The 21,043-nt window shown below is 40.2% G+C and overlaps 1 protein-coding gene across 4 annotated transcripts in view; it reads left to right on the forward strand.

Annotated features, from left to right (window-relative positions):
- plekhg5b (pleckstrin homology domain containing, family G (with RhoGef domain) member 5b) overlaps nt 1–21,043 on the forward strand; it is a 142,748-nt gene that overhangs the window by 74,729 nt on the left and 46,976 nt on the right. Inside the window, exon 1 of one of the 4 annotated variants that reach the window (XM_041799447.1) lies at nt 17,606–18,022. The exons of the other annotated variants lie outside the window; for them this stretch is intronic. Within the exon in view, the coding sequence (XP_041655381.1) occupies nt 17,960–18,022 (63 nt within the window). The 5' untranslated portion in view covers nt 17,606–17,959. Of the gene's footprint in view, nt 1–17,605; nt 18,023–21,043 lie in introns of those variants that run through there. 4 annotated transcript variants of the gene reach the window in all.

Here is a 21,043-nt window from a genome sequence, read left to right on the forward strand (position 1 = left end):
AATAATTGAAATCAGGTGTTCCAATCACTTCCATGGCCACAGGTGTATAAAATCAAGCACCTAGGCATGCAGACTGTTTCTACAAGCATTTGCGAAAAAATGGGTTGCTCTCAGGAGCTCAGTGAAGGGTTACCCTTCACTGAGCCCTAACCCTAATCCTAACCCTAACCTCATGTGGCCTTCAGATTAGCTCAAGAACAGTGCAGAGCTTCATGGAATGGGTTTCCATGGCCAAGCAGCTTCATCCAAGCCATCCATCACCAAGTGCAATGCAAAGTGTCGGATGCAGTGGTGTAAAGCACGCCGCCACTGGAGTCTAAAGCAGTGGAGACATTTTCTCTGGAGTGACAAATCACAGTTCTGCATCTGCATGGATGAGTCTGGGTTTGGCAGTTGCCCGGAGAACGGTACTTGTCTGACTGAACTGTGCCAAGTGTAAAGTTTGGTGGAGGGGGGAATTATGGTGTGGGGTTGTTTTTCGGGAGCTGGGCTTGGCCCCTTAGTTCCAGTGCTCCAATGCTCATTCCAAGAGATTTTGAACAATTCCATGCTCCCAACTTTGTGGGAACAGTTTGGGGATGGCCCCTTCCTGTTCCAACATGACTGTGCACCAGTACACAAAGCAAGGTCTACAAAGACATGGATGAGAGTTTGCTGTGGATGAACTTGACTGGTCTGCACAAAGTCCTGACCTCAACCCGATAGAACACCTTTGGGATAAATTAGAGAGGAGACTGAGAGCCAGGCTTTCTCGTCCAATATCAGTGCGTGACCTTACAAGTGTGCTTCTGGAAGAATGGTCAAAAATTCCCATAAACACACTCCTAAACCTTGTGGAAAACCTTCCCAGAAGAGTTGAAGCTGTTATAGCTGCAAAGGGTGGACTGACGTCATGTTAAACCCTATGGATTAAGAATGGGATGTCACTTAAGTTCATATGTGAGTCAAGGCAGGTGAGTAAATACTTTTGGCAATATAGTGTATTTTTTTTACAATTTGGCTCTTTGGTTGAGCAGGGTTGAGTTACACTGCTTTAAAGTGCCAACACAGTGCTGTTCCTACAATGATCATCAGAAAGCCATCATTAGCCTACGATGTGGCATTAGTCTTCATTACATATTCAGACGTTTTTGCAGGTTTTTTTCCCGAACAAATTTGCAAGAGACATTAATATAGTCGTCAGCCGTCATTAAGGACTTTGCTAACTAAAGATGATTAAATCTTCTACCGTCTATCATCATGTAAAGAGATAAAGTTTATTATTACTTGTTTGACTGAAGTGGTAGAGCAGGTGCTTTAAGCCCTTGACTCTCTGGTTGCAGGTTTGAATGCCAATATTGGTGTTATTTAGAGCATGTCATCCCTCATTTCCTGTCTTCAGCTGCCTTTAAATAATGGCAAAAAGCCCAAAATAATCTTTAAAACTAAATTTGCTTTATCATGAATGGCATTGTTGAGGTTAACCTACATAACTGGAGAAACTAGATGTTACAATGCTGTACCAGTGGTTCATTTTCTGACTAGCTGTCTGCTCATGTTGTGTTATTCCCACGTCTAAGCAGGGCAGTTATAAATTAAGCATTAATAGGCAGAAATAATGCTTTGAAGTTCCATGTGTATAAATGTCAGGTTCCCCTTATGGAGACCATTATGTCCACCTGCTGTCATTCTTTTATTTCCACTTACACTAATTGGTCTTGAATGACTTCATCCTGTTCAACAGCACACTTTGTCCTACATTTGATGTCTATTAGTGAATGAAACACCACAGCGGCTCCTTTGATGAACATACATAATATGTGCTGCACTAACACACATGCACATTCTCTCCTGGGAGGACGAAACACAACAAGTGCCTCTGTTTGAGTAACTCCATATGTGCTTTAGTCTTCAGGTCTGCACCAGAATGAAGCGGAGTCAGTTAATAGAGAACAGGCAGGCAGACAGGCAGTCTTGTTGCATAAGGCTTGCAGTAAAAATCAAAAACCTGGCTTTCCTCTGCCTCCCGGAGGACAGATGGCAACAGAAGAAAGTGTGTAACAGCAGCAGCAGTGGCGGCGGTGCTCTCCGGTGCCACTCCTCAACAGATGCATCATGTATTTATTGAAAAATAAATCAGAGCCAGGTCAGGCCTGCCCCTGCTCTCCTCTTTGATCTCCTGCAGACTCTCTGCAGGCCGCTTCCAGTCCCACATACAGGCCGCTAATGGCCACTCTGTGTAATGTTTAGGAAAGCAGGCCCTGTCCAGAGTACACGGGGGCTTTTTAGGGGTCGTGTGCAGCGCTCCCAGGAGGACGATGAAAAAAGAAAGGTAGCAGAATAGCCACAGTTTGACCCGCCTCTGTGTCTGTCAGCACAGCTTGATGAAGTGCAGGATCACTCTGCAGGCTTTTAACTCTTCTTTTACAATCAATCACGCTTAATGCAGTAAAAGATATTGTCTTGTATGTTTTAGCTGAGCACTAAACGGCATTTTAATGGCACAGTTTAGCCAGGAAAGCTTAGTTACTGACAGGATCTGCTTGGATATTGAGAGGATGACCTATAACCTCAATTATGAGACATTGGAATATGTAAGTCCAAAACTATAATGCATATTTCCTTTATTTTCTTTATCTTAGAAGCCACAAAACAGATAAATCTAATGTCAGCAATTAAACTGACACAGTTATGCTTAGGAACTTTGGCTGCAACCATCTTAAACTATATTAAATGAGTGTTTTACCTCAAGAAAAATCTCTCAGATTCAACACAATTGAGAGCTATTTTTATCTACAGCCCTATAATAATGGTTTTCTTATTTATCTTGTAAGCTCATATCTTCCTGGAAGTATACCGAGTCAATAAAAATTATTATGTAATGGATATTGGCATACTGACTTAGAATTATGCAACATTTTATATGCTTATTACTTTGATTTGGATATTCACTAAGATTTTAGGCATTTAAAACACATTAATTAAGTTTTTAATAAAGTGATATGTTGTTGTTTAACAACACATCATTTATACACAGAAATTATTATGTTTCAATGTATGTTGATAAATGTGCATGCATCTTTTTCTTTTTCTCATACTGGTATATTTGATATAATTTTAAGTTAAGTTTATCCTTGAAGGTCTCAGATGGTTGTCCTTGCTAAAGTAAAGTATACATTTTAAAAAGAAGAACTAGAGAGCCCCTAATTGATCGGCAACTGATCATTAGTGGATGATTTTCAGTAAAGATATTTGATTGATTGGTCTGAATTAATGCTTGCAGTCACTGATCTCCATTACTGATCAACTGAGTTCAATGCTGTAGTGTCCACTATTGAGAGAAGCACTGTGTCTGAAGTGTAGTAAAATCAAAACGGCTAGTCAGGCTGCCAGCTAAGAAGTATTATTCACATAAACATTATGAATCAAATCAAGCCAAGATGCACCCCTTTAACTGTCAATCTCTGTTAACTCTAGCTGCTGCTGCAAGTCAGTTATGGTCATGCTCCTCCACTCAAAGTATCAATTATTAAGTTACCCAAACTCTGTAATAAGTTGATTGAGTTAAATATGTCAGTCAGGTAATGCAGTGCCTCCCAAAATGCAGGCCCTAGAGGAGGGCCACAATAGATCGTTGACAATAACCAATAAGAAAAAATAGAAAAGGATAACAAAATACATGATTCCATATCATTAAAGTCTCAGAAGTAACCAAACAAAAGTTTTAACTTCTGTAATCTTTATATTGATTATTTTGTCTGATGTTTTCCATCAGGTTTAACTTGTGTTAGATTAATTGGTGACACTGTTAAGCATTCTACTATGCTGCTCACTAGGCAATCTTGAGTACTGATTCGTGTCTTTGGAGACATTGATGATACTTGGGAAGAGTTTGCCGGCCCTCAGAGTAAATTTATAAAAATGAATGTAAGAAAAGAAAATTTAAGTGACTTTGTACATGCCTGATTAAAATAAAATAAATGGCGGTGGCTCCTTAATTGTACTATGCTACCCCACAAACTCATCCCAATTGATGTATCTGAAAGCAAAACAGCACTCTGAAATCTCCGGTTTATGAAATAGAACTATGGTAGATGAAAGGTAAATATTTTTTTATTGAGTAGGGGTTTTGGTGGCCCCCTGAAGTTTCTAGGTCTCAAACTGAGCTACAGCATACTTAAGTTTGGTTGCTATGTTGCAAGCAGCAGGATAAAAGCTATTTAGCTATTTAAATAAGGCAGTATTAAGTTACATTCTCAATATGTTTAAAGCCAAGTCAGTTGAATGACTGTTAGGTGAAAGTAAGAAAACATCGCCATGATGTGTTCAAATGCTGATCTTGGAAAAAGAAATGCATGTTTTGGTGAGAAGCTTGAATAAATATGGCTGTTAGGAGGTGGAATTTTCTTGGCAAAATGAAATAATTGCATCAGTTGCATAATGCCCTGAGAATTATTGCCTTTTTTACACCCTTTGCTCTGTTTAGCCTGTTAGATAGACATAACTTCTTTCAGTCTGCTGATAATTGTTGTAATTCCCGTAAATGAACACATGTAATGAATGACTAATCATATTGTGTAATTTAGCTGTCCCTGCTGTGGCATACTTGTTGCATCACAAAAACTAAAAACATGTTTTGACTGGTTAAGGATGACTTTTTTTTTTGCTCCTTTAATCAGACTACACTGCCACCTGTAAGATGTCGTGGTAGGGATGTGCACAGTTAGCGGGCCAAACAGTTAACTTTAAATATCAAGTTAGCTGGAGCAAGATTTATAGGTTGGATAAACAATCATTTTTATAAACACATGTTTAAAATCCCCTTTCAAAACTGCAATGATCTTGAGCTTGCCTCTGCTTCTTCACCGGGCCTAAACATGAGAAGTTTAGCATTTAGCATGTTGTGGAAACAGCGCATTACGGCAGTGTTTTGAACTAGAAATAAGATTGCATGTAGACTGTTGAGTTATACTCGTGTATAACTGCTCATCCGAAGTGAAAGAAAAAGCCACATTGATATTAATCTGCAAAGACGAACAAAGGCTTGAGGAGCTAGCTGCTAACTTTAGCCACACTCTACTCAGCTTACCAGCCTTGTATCATATACCCACTGACACAGTGACCCTGTGATGAATTTCACTGCTCTCTTTAGACTGATTGGTTAAAAGTAATGTAAGTACGCATTTAGCCAAATATGGCAATAGCCACCTCGGAACATCTTTACGCCCTAGTACACGACAAAGCTAAGTAGACTGGCTAACCGCTAAACCAGCTGCTCTGTAACAATTAATTCCTGGATGGTACAAACTAATGTCCAGCTAGTATAAGCAACTGAAGAATGTCCTTAAGATGGAATAATGAGCTTTTGTCTGGCTCAGACCCCTTCAATTGGAACTTAATGCATCCCCACCTGTGATAGCCAGGCTTTATGGCAGCATGTTTTTCAGGCTGTCAATCTGTCCATCTTGGCCATTCTTGTGCATGCAACATCTAATTAATGCCTTCAGAGATTTCCTTCAAACTTTGCAAAAATTCCCAGTCTAATTCAAGGATAAAGTGGATAGATTTTGGAGACCACAGAATAAAGGTCAAGGTAAATAGGCCTCATGTCCAGACTTGCTTGTGCATGGGAAACTCAGGATTGCACTGGGGAATTTTCTTCAACCTTGGTGCAAATATCCCTTTTGACTTAAGGGTGCCAAATCAAATGAATCTCATTTGGTTTGTGTCAAAATATTTGAGATTAACATTTTGGGCTGAATAAAACACTTGGCAACATATAAAACCATTTTCTGACAGGTTTTGGCATTTAATCTCCAAATAATCAACAGAGCATGGACAGTTGAAAAAAAAGTAGGCCACAGCTCTTCAGTAATGACAGACACATGATCTATGGAAATATTTCTCAGTATTTGCATAGAACATGTAAAGGAACACCTGTGTTTGTGTAGTCTGTCCTCTGTATGACACAGTTTAATGTATGCACAGGTCAAAGGGTCAGTGCCTGGGTGTATTTGACTGTAAATGAGACAGCGACTGTGCGTCTGTCAGTCGTAGACTATGATCCACTGATGATGTGTCCTCATGTCTGACTTTGTCTTAATCTGATTGGTTCGGTGCTGCAGGACCAGTGAGTTGCTCTGACCAAAGTCTGTATGGCTGTTTGACTAACTTCTCAGCAGACGTACTATTTGAACAAGACCGTGCATGACTCTGCAACCTGGTCTGCTGCTAACCAGTCATTAGCATGAAGGTGTGTTTTTTAGGATGCACTTGAGTTTATTTTTCTCTTCTCTGTGTGTTTTTGAGTCTAGAATAGCTTCTGACAGAGCAAACTGGGTGTAAAGTTTGGATATGAAGCCACCGTTAGCCGTCTCTCGCAGGCTGCGTTGATGGATGAGGAGCGCTAACATAACTTTCTGCTGCAGAGGCTGTTGCCAAATGATGACTTTCATGTTAGAACAGGAACTTTTCTGTGGGAGTGGATTGATGGTTAGCATTACAGTTGGCCCGTATAATTAAACACAATGTAGCTAGATGTCAGCCGCAGTCTCAACATAGACTCAAGTGCTAGAAGGCCTTTCTTTTGGGACTTAAGTTTGGCTTGAACAAAACATTTTGAGCTCCATTTAACCGAACCGTGTTCTCCATTGTCCTCAGTATAGAGTGTGAGCTCAGCTGTTGTGCTTTGTGTTGATTCAGGCTGGCTTTGATTCCATGTTTTCTATAGTTTGTGTGTTTGGAGGCTGATGATGGCCGCCCAGAACAATGACAGGGAGTTGACTTTGCTCTATGGGCGTGGTCACCATGGTAACACACAGCTGTGTGCGTGTTTGTATTTGATAGAGCAGCACATGTGTGGGAACATGTCAGAGAAAGATGAGTTTTTACTCCCTCATATTGTTTCTTTTCTGCAGAAATGTATGTGTTGTGCATTTATACTTTTCCCCTGGACCCACCTCAGCCCTCCACACTCTCATGCTTTCAGTCTGACGCATGCAAACATAATTCAACATTAAACAAAACACAATAAATGCCTCATTAAACCTCAAGGTGAAGTACATTTCATCTCTGGGTGAGCTCTGCTTGTTAAATCTCATCTATCATTCACAGTATTAAACTGAACATCTGGTCAGGTAGTGTTTGTCTTCTATTAACTTAAATTTTTCACCTTTAAGTCTTGGTATCCAGTATAAATAAATGTTTTTTTCTGCTAACTGTAAGTTTTTTCTTCTTCTATCGGTTTTTTTTTTTTTAAAGCATCGCAGAAAACCTCTCGTGCTTTTTCTTGTTGAAAAATTTTGTGATACACTATGTAGAAACTGTGGTTTAATCAATAAATAAAAAACAACTTAAAATCCAACAATAATCTGCATGCAAAAAAAAGAAGCATGTGCATTTTTATAACATTAATGAATGACGAAAAATCAATGACCTACCTTTGAGTATCTTACAGATTTGCATCAGTCTCCAGGGTTAGAAGGAGCGTTTTTTCTTTTACCGCTGTTCTATCTGTACACTGCAGACCTTCATGCTCAATTCTGATCCTTTACTCAGATCTGTTATTCTTGTTTGGTGGTTCACACTGGTCAAGATCAGATCTGATTTAATCGCACATATGAAAGAGCCTGAATCCGAAATGAAAAGATGATTCAGTGTGACTTGGGCTGTTTACATTGTCAGAATAAAATCCGATATGAGTCACATATGAGCAAAAAAATTAGATTTGGGTCACTTTGAGCTACAGTGTAATCGTAGCCTTTTCCTCTGTGTCCTCAGTCTAGGGGAGAGCATGATTCATGATTGTGTATTACTGAGTTGATACTTACTGCCTTGATGTGATTAGTAGCTAAAGTTTTGGAAACAACTGTGACAAGGCACCAGTTTAGTCAGTTAGAGAAGACATCCATATACAGAGGCATCTTCATGCATTGGTCTCAAGTGAAGAGCATGACATTGGATTTTTGCTGATATCTGATAAAGGCTGGGCAATCATCAAAATTTGAATTAAATTGCAATATGTCCTATTGCAATTTTCAAACAGCAGATGAAGCAATATTTCTTTAACCTGAATTGTGAGTCAGACTACCAGTTTTGTAATAAAAAATTGCAGCAGAGATATGCTCTGCACATCATGTGAGCACTGAAGTGTCACCTTTTTGGAATGTATGCATATAAGGACTTTACTTCTTTTGTATGTTTTTCTTACAAAAAAATGAGAATGACATGAAAATGATTATTCCCCTCAATACAACAATTCCTGTAGAATTTGAAATTTGAGTCAAAATAATTGCACTTAGATATTTTAAGTCAGGAACACTTTCTTCATACATTTTATCATCTTATTGCAAATGGATATCCCCCCTGAGTTAGTCAAGCAGCCACTTTGACTTTCCTAGGAGTGCATAGCTAGAAACCCTCCTATGAGTTTGTAATGATATTAAGGAGGAGGCTAAGCTTTACCAGCAGCAAAGTGGTGCATCAGCATTAATGCAAGCAGGGATTAGTGAAAAGTATGTCATATTTAGGTACACTGCTGTGTTGAGAGAAAGAGATGTGATTGGCTGTGGGAGCTGGGAGGCGATAATTTTTTTTTTTTTTAATCGTTCAGCCCTTTATTGCACTGTAAGTTGAAACAAACAAAAAGGAAGTGTTTAACTTTTCGGTAAATGACAGATGTATTCTTTTCAAATATATAAAACTTTATTTAGTTATTAAAAAATGAGATTCATTTATTTGGATTACATGTTTATTTTATGCCTTATGTGTTTTTGAGACCAACAAAAAGCACTGGAACAGCCTGCTGTCAGACAGATGTAGAGTAAGAGAACGTAACAAAATGTGAGCCTTTTTATAAAGCGTATACTTTCAAATTAAAACTAATTCTCATCGTTAAACATTAGCTTTGCTGGGTGGTTCCAGAGACAGTCCTTAGTCTTTGAAATAACACAAACACATATAAAAAACAGCACAGCAGAGATCTGTTCATTTAATGTCTTAGTTTCTTGGCTCCTAATATTGTCGAGTATTTATGGATAAGAGAGGATCAGTCAGTAAGTTCTGTGTCTGGTCTTGTTCACTATTTTGAATGGATTCAGTAAAAGACATGGATTTAATAGAGGCCTAAAAATACAGAGTGGTGGATAGGAAACACTCTGTGACCTTCCACAGTGGCATGTGAGGGAAAACTCAATTTCAGGTCCTGTTTTTAACTCAAAAACATTGTCTGAAAATGCCTTCAATAAAGCATGAATCTTACCTTTGGGAGCTTCTGAGCAGAAAGGGCAGAAAAGGTCGAAAAACATCACTCTAATATCACTGTCCTTGACTGAACTGTGTTTTTGTAGTTCACTTAAACAAACAGAGTGAGGCCTCTTCCTGCAAAAAACATCTCTCTCTCCATCATTCCAATAGCAGGGGAGGTATATTTTATCTACACTTATCAACATTGCAAAAAGCCAGATCTAAGCAAGGGTATTTTTCTCATTTATTGTCCAAATTTTTAAAATACTTACTGGAAGCTGCAGGTATCTGACACCTGATCTGTCTTTTCAAGGTCTACAAAAAATAAAAATAAAAAATAGAAATAAGGACACCTGCCTGGAAAAAAATATGGAAAATAAATGCACTTTCACTTTAATAGAGATCTAATGTTTGGACACCAACAGACAAATTTCTTTTGCTCCTTCAGCAGATAATTTTACAGATAAATACACTTGCTTAGAAGTGAACTTATGCAGCCAAATCCATAACACAGCTGATAGTAGGGCTGAACGAGTCACAAAAATGATCAAACTGTTTTTTTTCCTGAATATTGCAGTTTAATTTGCTATTAGTATTGGGTTCCTTATCTTATGTTTTTTTTCAACAAATACAAGAAATAATATATTCTGTTGAACCTACATTTAGTAACATGGATGTAGAGAGAAGGCTCTGCTCTAAAGATGCTCCCATTTAGTCAGCAGCATGCCTTGACTTTCCATGGAGCATATGGCTAAAAACCCCCGTACGGATAGACACATTTATGGCATTGTATATTGAAAATAATGAAATTATTTCAAAAGCAATTAATCCATAGATGCATGAATCTGAAGATGAGGGTGCAACAAGCTTTAAGCAATAAAAGAGGAGGCTGGGGTGGAGGAGGTTGAGCTTTTCCAGCAGCAGCAGCTTTTACAAAGACCACTGTGTTCTTGTTTTGATAAAAAAAAAAAAAAAAAACATGCATTAAAAATGAAGAGGAGGATTTTTGTGAACCATTCTAAAAAAATGATTCTTCAGTGTTTGCATAATGTGCACAAAATTTCTGCATTTAACTGGTGTTTCCACACATTTCAAGTTACAGAAATATTGCACATTCTGCAGTTTATAAATTGCAGCAGGCCATATTGTAGACATAATTCAATCTAATTTGCAGACTAAAAGGCTATTTTGCAAGGTCATGCATTTGATGTATTTGTTGTAAATTCCTTATATATGTAATATATGTTATATAGATGCAGTCAGATATTTGGATCAAAATGCATCTTACTCTACAGATGCATTTCTTCTATGTTGTTGCTTGACTTGTCTTAATTCGACTCAATGCCATTTTTTTTTTTTTTAATTTTTCATAAGGGATTGTCCCTGGCACCTGCTGCTTTAGGTGGTATAACCTCTGCCAAGGTTTGAAGCGAGCTGAGAAGTTACTCAAATGTGACGTGAAGACACTGCCAACCCCTGAGTGGTCTTAGAGCAGTGGTTTAGATATGGTTATGTACCTTGAGGCGAGTCTTTGTGTGCCATGGAAATCTCAGGATATGCATAATTTCTGGGCTCTTTATTTTAGAGAGGAGGACTGTGGATAGAGTCAGAAGCAAGGATGAGAGAGCGGAGCAAAATGCCAACGACTTGGGACTTGGGAACCCAGGTCACCTGCATTCATGGGGCGCAACCTAACCACTGCACCCCGGATTTCTTACCATTTTTACTAAGGCTGAACATAAACCAAAGATACCGTAACAGTTGTTAAAGCAGCTATTTTGCATGGGTATGAATACAGTGGGCCTTGAGATTTTGGCTTCATGTCTTCAGGTATGCCTTGACCAAACAAAAGTTTGAAAACTGCTGTCAATGTGTGCCTTCAGAAGGAGCGTCACTAGTAGAATGCCCAGCTTGAGAATGAATACCCTCTTGTTTTTAACTGTTACCTCTAATTTCCACATACAGCGACCGCGTCGTGATCCACCGGCGAATTGTACTGCAGAGCAAATGGCTTCCTCTCTAGTCTATTAGAGCATTTCCACAGCCGTCGCTCCAGACCGGCAGTGGTGTGTGACTGGAGCACCATTTCGCTTCGCTTCGTTTGAAATACGTTGCAGGTCTATTTTCAACGCCGGCCGCTGCCGCGTCAATACCCGTCGATCAGAAAGCTCCAAAAAAGGAAGTCACAAGCGTAGAATATCCGGTTCTTTCAAAATAAAACACAATGCACAGACACCTGATTGCAAATCATCACTACATCAACATTATGTCTCATCCTGCAGCGAGATCAAAGGGTCACCGAGAGGTCAGTGGGTCACAGAGCTACAACAGCGCCATTGACGAGGGAAAGTTAACTTTTGAGGATATTAAGCCAAATAATTTTACATAAAACCACAGATTCTGTAAGCAAACATTAACCTTATAACTTCCTAATGTACTCACCCAATGGCGGAACCTATAATATCATGGACTTATACCAGAAAGGATGATAAATTAACCCCAAAAGGTAAAATAGTCCGCTGTTGACATGCTATTCCTCCCGTGATCTCTGCCCTCTGATCAGGGCTGCATGCTGTGGCGCAGCGCTTCAGATTTACTTCCAGTGGTTGAGGTGGCTCACCTTCGGTGCGCGGCGCAGTCATCCTATGAAATTGCGGGTTACTTCCCAAACTCTCCTGTACTTTGCAAAAGTACTTTGTGGACCAGTAGCCAGGTGAACCATTGCCTCCATGCCCTTCATTGTTGTGTTGGATGTCCCTGCAGTTTAGCGCAACTTTGCTATGACAACCCACCCACATTGAAGAGGTGCTATCCAAGTACATATCATAATGGAAAACCGGCACTGGTGCCACATATGAAAATACACCATATCAGGCTTACTAAAAGCCCTGTAGGCCATGCGTCCACACTTGGAGGTGGCAGTAGGTCAGTCTGTAAGGACTTGGGTTAGTAACTAAAGGACCTGTGGTTCAAGTCCTGGCACTAAAGTATTCTTGAGCAAGGTACTGAACCTCCAAACTACTTAGCCGCTCCTTAGTCGCCTCACTCTGGCACCTCTCTATTAGTGCATGCGTATGCAGAGCATCTTTCCTCTACTCATTTTTTTCCCTGATGCAAAGAAAATTGCAACTTGTTAATGTCTTGAGACCTTGAGGAAGATGCTCATTATGAAACTGTTAACCCATCATCTTGGGAAAATCAGCATTACCATCTCAAGATAACGGAAAATAAGTCCAGATTTGGAGAAAACACTTGAATTTAGTAGATTGGAATATTTGTAAGTACGTATGTGAGCTTGGGAAATCCCGTTGTTCCTCTGATGACACAGGATGATGGTTGGCGGTGTAAGAAAGTGTAGCCTACAGCTCACATACCCTCCTTTCACTCGTGCCCTGACCTGATACAAACACTCCACATGTGCTCACACAGTGATGCATGCTGTTGCATAAGTAGTAGGTGCGCTCTGGCAGGACAAGCTGTAACCTGGGGGAGTGCTGAGGGAGCGGGTAATAAACAGGCAGGAGGTCCGTGCCAGTAAAGTTTGACTTTTCAAACTCATGAATGTTATCAGTATATTCTTGTCAGAGCAAAGAGCATTACTGAGTTCAGTGTCTCTGTTTTTATGACGGATGGGCCGGGTATCACATGGAGTCAGATCTTTAATCTGGATTTTGAATTTATCATCAGCCTTTCCCTCAATGCGTCATATAATTCCACACTCCGACAAAGACTGATTACCCGCCGATTTTCCAGCCTGCACGGATGTGGCAGCCCGTCGAAACAGATTTAAAAGTGTCCTCAGGAGCCAGAATCGAGATGGTGGTGAGGACGCCTCTGCCAAATTTAACTGAAAGCCTGTTACTCTAAAGCCACAAACGCCATCGTTGATTATAAATCATGTGTAAGACATTCAACTCTAACGTCATTATAACCGTTCCAAGCTTTAATGTCTTTAGCATCAGCTGTGCCCTGCAAAGCCGTCTGTTTGAACCAAAGCAGATCAAGCTCTTAACGCGTGTCGGGGGCCCCGGTAAGTGTTGTAGAGTGTTGGAGCGTCTTCAGATGTAGCGTGCCAGTGTTTGGAGGATTAAACGTTAAGGTAATAATCCTGATTCACCTCAGAAGACTCCAGTCATCTTCTTTCAAACAAGAGCAGCTTTATTACAGCTGTGAGACGGGCCTGGCTCATCGATGACACAGCCTCAGAGCGGGCATGCCTGTGTTTGTAAGTCCACGTGTGCACGGGAGTCTAGGAGTAACAGCTGGGTGACATGGACCAAAAACCACACCTTCATATTTTTTGTCTTAATGGCAATATCTCTATTTTGTAAAGAAACAACACATGGTGTTCCTAGTACTGGAGATGGAAAATGGACCTGATGTTGCATAGTGCTTTTCTAGTTCTAGTAGTTTTAAGGCTCTGCTCAAAAGATGCTCTCCGGGTTAGTTAAGCAGCTTATGACACTGCATTTGAATACACTGAAAATTACTTTTGCAGCAGTCTACTCTGTGGAAGCATAAAACTGAGTATGAAGGGGCAACAGAAGCTTCAGACTAGAAAGGAGTAGGCCGAGGTGGTGGAGGTGAAGCTCAGCCAGCAGCAGTGGTGTAATCCACATTGGTGAAGCAGTGATCAGTGAGGAGGACGTCATATTTAAACGGAGCACCGTGTTGGAGAATGAGCTTGGAGACAATAATTGAAATCAGCTGGCCATCAGCTGATTGCAGCTGGGCGAATGACTTCAGTGTCCTGAATGAACTAATGCTAAGCTTCATTTAGTAAACAGTTACGAGAGTCACTGGCATCTAGTCTGGCGTGCAAATGCTACCATGTGTGATGCTGTTTTTCCATTCTGACATATCAAAACTGTGACCCCAAGCTGTGACAGCTCAGGGCAAATATAAATATCGTTACACCCCTAGTTTAATGGGATCAACTGCAGGCTTTACTTTGCACGTCAAGCGGTTTGCTTCCTGTTTTGACAAAGAGTTGACATAGTGATGGGATATGTAATTGAAGGTCTGTACGTGGTGTTTTATTTTGAATTTAATTTTAGCTCATATTTTGATCTTTTAGACTCATTATTTTGAATTTAAGCTCATATTTTGGCCTTTTTAAGTTAACTATTAGGACTTTAATCTTATGTTTTGACCTTTTAGACTCATGATTTTAAGTTTTATCTCATATTTGGACCTTTGAAACTCAAGATTTCAAATTTTATCTCATACTATGTCCTGTTCAATGCATGAATTTCATGTTTTATCTTATATTTTGACCTTTTAGATTCGTAATTTTGAATTTGATCAAATATTTAGACATTTAAAACTCATGATTTTGAATTTAAGCTTATATTTTGACATTTTAGATTAATGATTTTGACTTTAATCTCATTTTTGTACCTTAAAGACTCATGATTTTTAATTTTATCTCATATTTTGACCTTTCAAACTCTTGAGTTTGGATTTTATCTCAAGTTTTGACCTTTTAAACTCATTTGTTCAACTTTTATCTCATATTTTGACCTGTGTAATGCGTGATTTTAATTAATAATTTTGACTTTAATGTCATGTTTTGATATTTTAGACTCATGATTTGTGATTTTATTTCAAATTATGACCTATAAATATAATTTAAAATGTTTGCTCATATTTAGACCTTGCACACTCATGATTTTGACTTTAAGCTCATATTTCAACCTTTTAAACTCCTATTGTAGAATTTTATCAAAAGTTTAGACATTTTAATCTCATGATTTTGAATTTAAGCCCATGTTTTGACCTTTTAAACTCCTATTGTAGAATTTTATCAAAAGTTTAGACATTTTAATCTCATGATTTTGAATTTAAGCCCATGTTTTGACCTTTCAGATTAATTATTTTGATTTTAATTTCATATCTTGACCAATAAATATCATGACTTCAAATGTTATCTCTATTTTAGCTCATATTTCAACCTTTTAAACTCCTATTTTTGAATTTTATCAAATATTTCAGAACTTTTAAACTCATGATTTTGAATTAAGCTCATGTTTTGACCTTTTATATTAACTATTAGACTGTAATCTCATGTTTTGACATTTTAGACACATGATTTTTAATTTTTAATCTTATAAACTCATGATTTTAAATGTCTCTCTCACATATTTGCCTCTATAAAACATTATTTTGACTTGAAGTTTCATGTTTTTTCCATTTGAACTTAAAAGTATTACTTCTTATCTCATATTTTGAGCTTTTAAACTCATCATTTTGACTTTTTAAATCTCAAATTCATTTAACTTCATAGCACTATGGATTTTTTCCCCCATTATTCATTATTGTTAAAAATGAGGTGACACTTTCTGGCTAATTGTTGACCCTGTTAGGCTCTGAAGCTAGACCTTAATTCAGAATCTGGCCCCTCATTGAGACCCCTGCACTACGGCATCTTAGAGGTGTCAGTATTATTTGCTCTTTAATAATCATGTAAATTCTTCTTAGTTAGATAGAATGAATAAAATGAAAATTCCCCATTAGGCTTAACATCAGAAAGATAATCTTGTGGTCAATAAGCAGATTACTGTCAGTGGTTCTTACTGTAAATAATCTTTTTAATGAGCATTAGTGCCTGGCATCTGTTTTTATTTTCACATTAACATCAATATAAACTGTACTAATCTAAATGGTATTGCTTTAAAAGTGTACCAGTGTGTCTTAAAATCTCTCCGTGTCGCCCAGCCCATGTGCGAGTGTTCACATGTTTTCAGGATGTGTGGAAACGAGGGTGCATAAGCAGGTGCCACGTGGCGTTGGATGTGCTAAGCTGGAGTCAAGGGCCGCTGCGAGTCTGACGGAGTGTGTTCTCAGCTGTTGGTGAGGGTGTGTGTTTGTGCGTTTCATCTATGGTCACTCATGCTACACCCCCTGAACCTCCCCACTAATCCGGAGAGATCTGAGAGCAGGCATGCAGGGGGAACACACGCGACACCCGCTCACATGACACATGTTGTCTCGCACACATACACTCACAGTCCGAGGCATGCATGGCCTCCTGTCAGCTGTTCAGCACGGTCTCTCGCTCCTCTCCACTTGTCTGTATTGTGCTGGAAAAACTGATCCAGATCTGGGATGGAGAGAGTCAAGTCATCCTCTTACCTGAGTATCAATCATCCCTCTCATTGATTGGAATGTTGAGCATCACAAAAATCCCTGTTGCACATATCCTGAGCTTAAAGGCAGTTATTCTAGCTGTTTTTCTCCAGGTATTTGTCAAGAACGTAAGATTAAAAGCTTTTTCTAGGTTTTTCTTTTTGATGCTCTTCTTTTCTTTTTCCCATGATGCACTTGTTTGTCTTGGCTAAAGAGTCAGATATTTTCCAGGAGCTTTACTTGCAGGAGGAATGTGAACGCCCTATTAGATTGTGAGGAAGGCCTACCTATCTGAGCTATTGTCTAAATATGGCTTCTGATTTTCTTGGGTGTCTCCGGCCCCAGTGTCCGTCTGCACACCTCCTGGAGAACATGGCACCTCTGTGTGATGGGACATTTGACTTGGCTACATGAGAAATATGAGCGCATGCATTGGCGTCGACTTCAGAGAAGCAGAAGTGGGTGATGTTGTAACAGATTTCTGTGACTTGTTTGCTTCTCTGAAGCTGTCTGTCAGAGCCGTGTGGTTGTCAGATCATAGGTTGAGGTCTGTGACTCAGTCGGAGGTGAGACTCTTCACTCCTTCGAACCTGCAACTTCTCAAACGTCATCAGCTGCAATGATTGAGAAATATCTTTGTTTCACAGTGTTCCTATCCTCCGCAGTCATAGTCACCACACAGAGAGCGCAGGACTGAACAGGAGCACAGTTTGATTAAAAAAAACTGTTCTCTGACAGGCAGTCTTCAATATCAGTTAAAAACTTACAGGGATTTTTTAAAAAGATGAACTATTGTCTTATCTCTTAAACAGTGCAACCACTTGTGAGCCTTTTTACACACCACTCCACAGTTAGCTTCAAAATTCAGTTTGGAATCAGCAATGGTATTTTGAAGTTTGCACACACTCAGTGGTCTGAACTTTAATCACAGTGGCGAGTTCATTCCTGTGAGTTTTCTTTCTCATATCCTTGGATTCAGTCATGTTTACTGGAGGAAGAGCCTGTCACGTCCATCACAGTTAACAAGGCTGTCCTCTTCCCCTGGCTGACTCCTGTCTCTCAGTCCCGTACTATTTTAAACCTCCCTCTGTGCTCCGGTCGGGGGGCTCAGCCCGGGCATACTGATCCTGGGTGTATGAGCGGAAGGGAGGAGCCGGTGCTGGTGGTGGCAGAGGACAGAGAAGAAAGGCTCAGAGGGGAAAAAGAGGAGAAGACCCTGGCTTTCTGAGCTCAGAGCGGGGCTGTTTAATCTCCACAGGACCGTCAGATGGCTTTGACAGAGCACAGGCACCAATTAGGCTGCAAGATTAGGGGGGGCTTTGTACTTCTGAAAAGCTTCTGGATGGACCTTTTTTTCTCTTCCTGTCTTGGGTTTATATCTTTACTGGGACTCCTCACCCTTCCTTAACCCTATCCCTCCCCCCCTTTCTCGTCCTGTCCGCTTCCAGCCCGGCGACCTACTCTTTAAAATCTGTGATTATACCTGGCTAGACATTGAGAAGAGTGGATTAAAAGACAGACCCTAACTGTGGCTCACATTGTAGAGTGAGTTAGCGACCCAACGAGGGGGCAAGTCGGATGTTTATTGGGGTCCTGGGTGCCTGCTGGCATGGAAACAGAGCCGAGTCGGAGGAATGGGGGAGACTCTTGCTCCAGTCTGCAGGATGTGACGGTAGGGTACCAGAGAGACATTTGTACCGAAATTTGAGCAACTTTATTGCACATAAAGTCTGGTTTTAGCCAGGAAATATGGAACTGTGTAGGCATGATTTGCAATTAGACAGCAACTAAAATCAAACACTTTTAAGAGTTTTCCTTGCCGTATAATTGCCCTGAGAAGTTAGTCCAGTTTTGATTTAAATTACAATTTACCTTCCAAGGATCATGATATCGAGAATATTGGGATTAAGAAAATTCTGTGCTGCATGCAATGTTGTACTAATTTCTCCATGTGATGTAAATGGAGCCCACCCTTTATTCCTTTACAGCACTGTGTGTGCTCTGCCCCTCCCACCAAAACAGCTCTCACTTTAATTTAAGTGAGGAGCAGAGGGAGCCATGGCATGTCCTCTGGTTTGTTTGAAAAGTAAAAGAGCTAAAGAAGATGACAGGAAGTCAACCCCTAGTCGATAAAAAGGTCAAACAAACTCAGTCATATGGGTCTGTGTATTTATCCGCTGGTGGTGTTTCTTGTTGATAGTGTGCAGTCCTGCGTTCTGCTCTCAATACTCTGTATACTTTTCTCAGATAGAAACCTTGTATCTTCACTTCTCATGAGTTTAATTTTTTTCAGAAATCAATGCTATTGGTCCACTCTGTGTCTGCCAATGAGCTTTACAAATTTCAACCAATGAAAAGTATTCCAAAGAGAATATGCATGGTTAGCCAGTTAAAATGCAGTTTTCAAATTAGCCAGCACAAGCTTTTTGAATCATTTAGACTTATTTGCAGGCTTGAAACTCAGGTCAAATGCTCTTTTAAAACTATAAAAAAGCCTGCTGCCCCTCCAGTGAATGCCAGCTTTCTGTCAGAGTTTTCTCTGGACTCTTTGCGGAACATAAACGTAAGGAGTTAGCAGTTAGCATGTTGTTATAACAGCAATATAGCAGTGTTTTAGGCTGCTGTAGGCTCATGTATACCTACTCATCCAAAGTGAAAGAAAAAGCCACATTAAGCTTGATATTAACCTGCACAGAGGAATGAAGGCTGGCAGAGCTACATGCTAATTTTAGTCACACTCTACTCTGCATACAACCCTCACATCGTATACCCATTGACAAAATGACCATGTGATAAATTGGCCTGTTTTCTGAGCAATGTTTAGTCAGATAGGTAAAAAGCTGCCTAGGAACATCACTTAGAAATAGCTTGTGCTTTAACCCCTCTCAGATTGATGGTGCTTTAAGGCTGCCTTGGACTACACTACTAGATCCAGATTTTAACCCAACTGAGTCCTCACAGCCTTCAGTCAAAGCTTCAGTGGGCTCTTGCCCAGGTAGATGTGAGAGATATCCTGTGCAGTGGATATGTGAAAGTCTATCATGACATGTCAGGTTACAACCCTTCTGTTGTAGCCACAATTTACACTCCTTGACCCACCTCCCAGACATCCACAGACTCATGCACAGTTATGAACTCCAAAGATAACCTCATGATAACAGCTTACAAAGATTTTTGTTTTCCTATTTTCAAATTGTTACATGCAAAAACCTTGTTTCTCATTGCCTTTTTCGCATTGGTGGTGCATTTTGAGGTGGCAGTAGATTAGTGGAGGAGTTGGTCATCTATCAACTGCAAGGTCGGGGTTTGATCCCCAGCTGCTGCAGTCAAATGTTGATGTGTCCTTGTGCAAGATACTGGATGCCAAACTGCACCCACTGCATCAGTTGCATATGAATGTGCATGCATGCGTATGCATGGGATTAGTTAATACTGATGGCTGCTTTCCATAGCAGCCTTTGCAATCAGTGTGTGAATGTGGTGAGGATGAGTGTCAGTATCATCTGAAATGTGTGATCTTTGGGGTGAGGGTTGCTTTGAGTAACCAGGGGACTCAGAGAAGTCAATTCAGGCTCAAGTCTATTGGTTAGGCATGGAACAAGGAAAAATAACCTGCAGGATTTGTTACACAGTTGAAACTCTGATCAAGGTTTTGATTTTGCCTTAATCAAGCATCCCTACTCTAGAGTCTAATTCTTGTATGTCTGTTGTTGTTGTGTTTACATGAAGGCTGCATTCTTGTGCTCAGACCCCCCACTGTGCTCACATATTTACTCACATGCAGACACCCTGCTCCTCCTGAGCACATGGAAACAATGACAGGAAGTTCATTAGCAGGACCTCCATTGTATCTCCACATACATCCTCGCTTCCTGAGCCGACACAGGGCGGAGTGAGGCGTAGTAGAGGAGCACCTTGGTGCCACTGGGTCCCGTGGTGAGGTGAGGTGAAGGAGAGAGCAGTAGGGTGAGTGGGTGATGGTGGGGGTCGCTGGGATCTGTCTGGGCTGTAATCCTGCAGCCTTCTGCTGCCTTGTCTGCAGAGCTTCTCAGAGCTCTGCGGTCTGGAAGCCTCCCAGTTCCTGACCTGTAGTCTGTTTCATTGCCTCATTTCCTCCAGTAGGAATTTAGATTATGTAAGGGCGAAGCTGGTCTCAGGTCAGCACACGAGGTGAAAAACTAACTTTAAGTCAATTAGTCGTCCTCCCACTGAGGGGGACAGATGGTGGAGAAGTGGGAGTCTGTGAACCTCAGGAATGCCTGTGGCAGACTTTGTGGTCATTTAATGATGGCAGAAACAATAGGGAGGCAGGGAGCTGTTTATTTTAAATGTTTGGGACTTTTTTCTGCCTTTTATTTGGCTCTGCACTTTAAAACATGTCTGCATTTAATGCAAGAACTTCACATAGAGATGTATGATTGAGAATGGGCATTTTCAGCAATATCAGTGTTCAAATACCCACCATGACTTTTAAGAACAAGACTTGCAAAGCCAACATAGTCAGGCACAGCCTTTGCAGTGATCCACTGTGTTCTCTGTGGTGTGCTGCTCATCAGTTCTGCATGTCTGAATGAAATAACAAGAGACGGTAATGTGTGACTGTGTGGTGAGAGCTTTCTGCAAGTCTGTAGTAACCAGCACTTTTTAGACACATTGCAAATCTACTGAACTTTCCTCATTTGTCTTTTGCACA

Source organism: Cheilinus undulatus, linkage group 11, assembly GCF_018320785.1.
Source record: "Cheilinus undulatus linkage group 11, ASM1832078v1, whole genome shotgun sequence".
Lineage (NCBI taxonomy): Eukaryota > Metazoa > Chordata > Actinopteri > Labriformes > Labridae > Cheilinus > Cheilinus undulatus.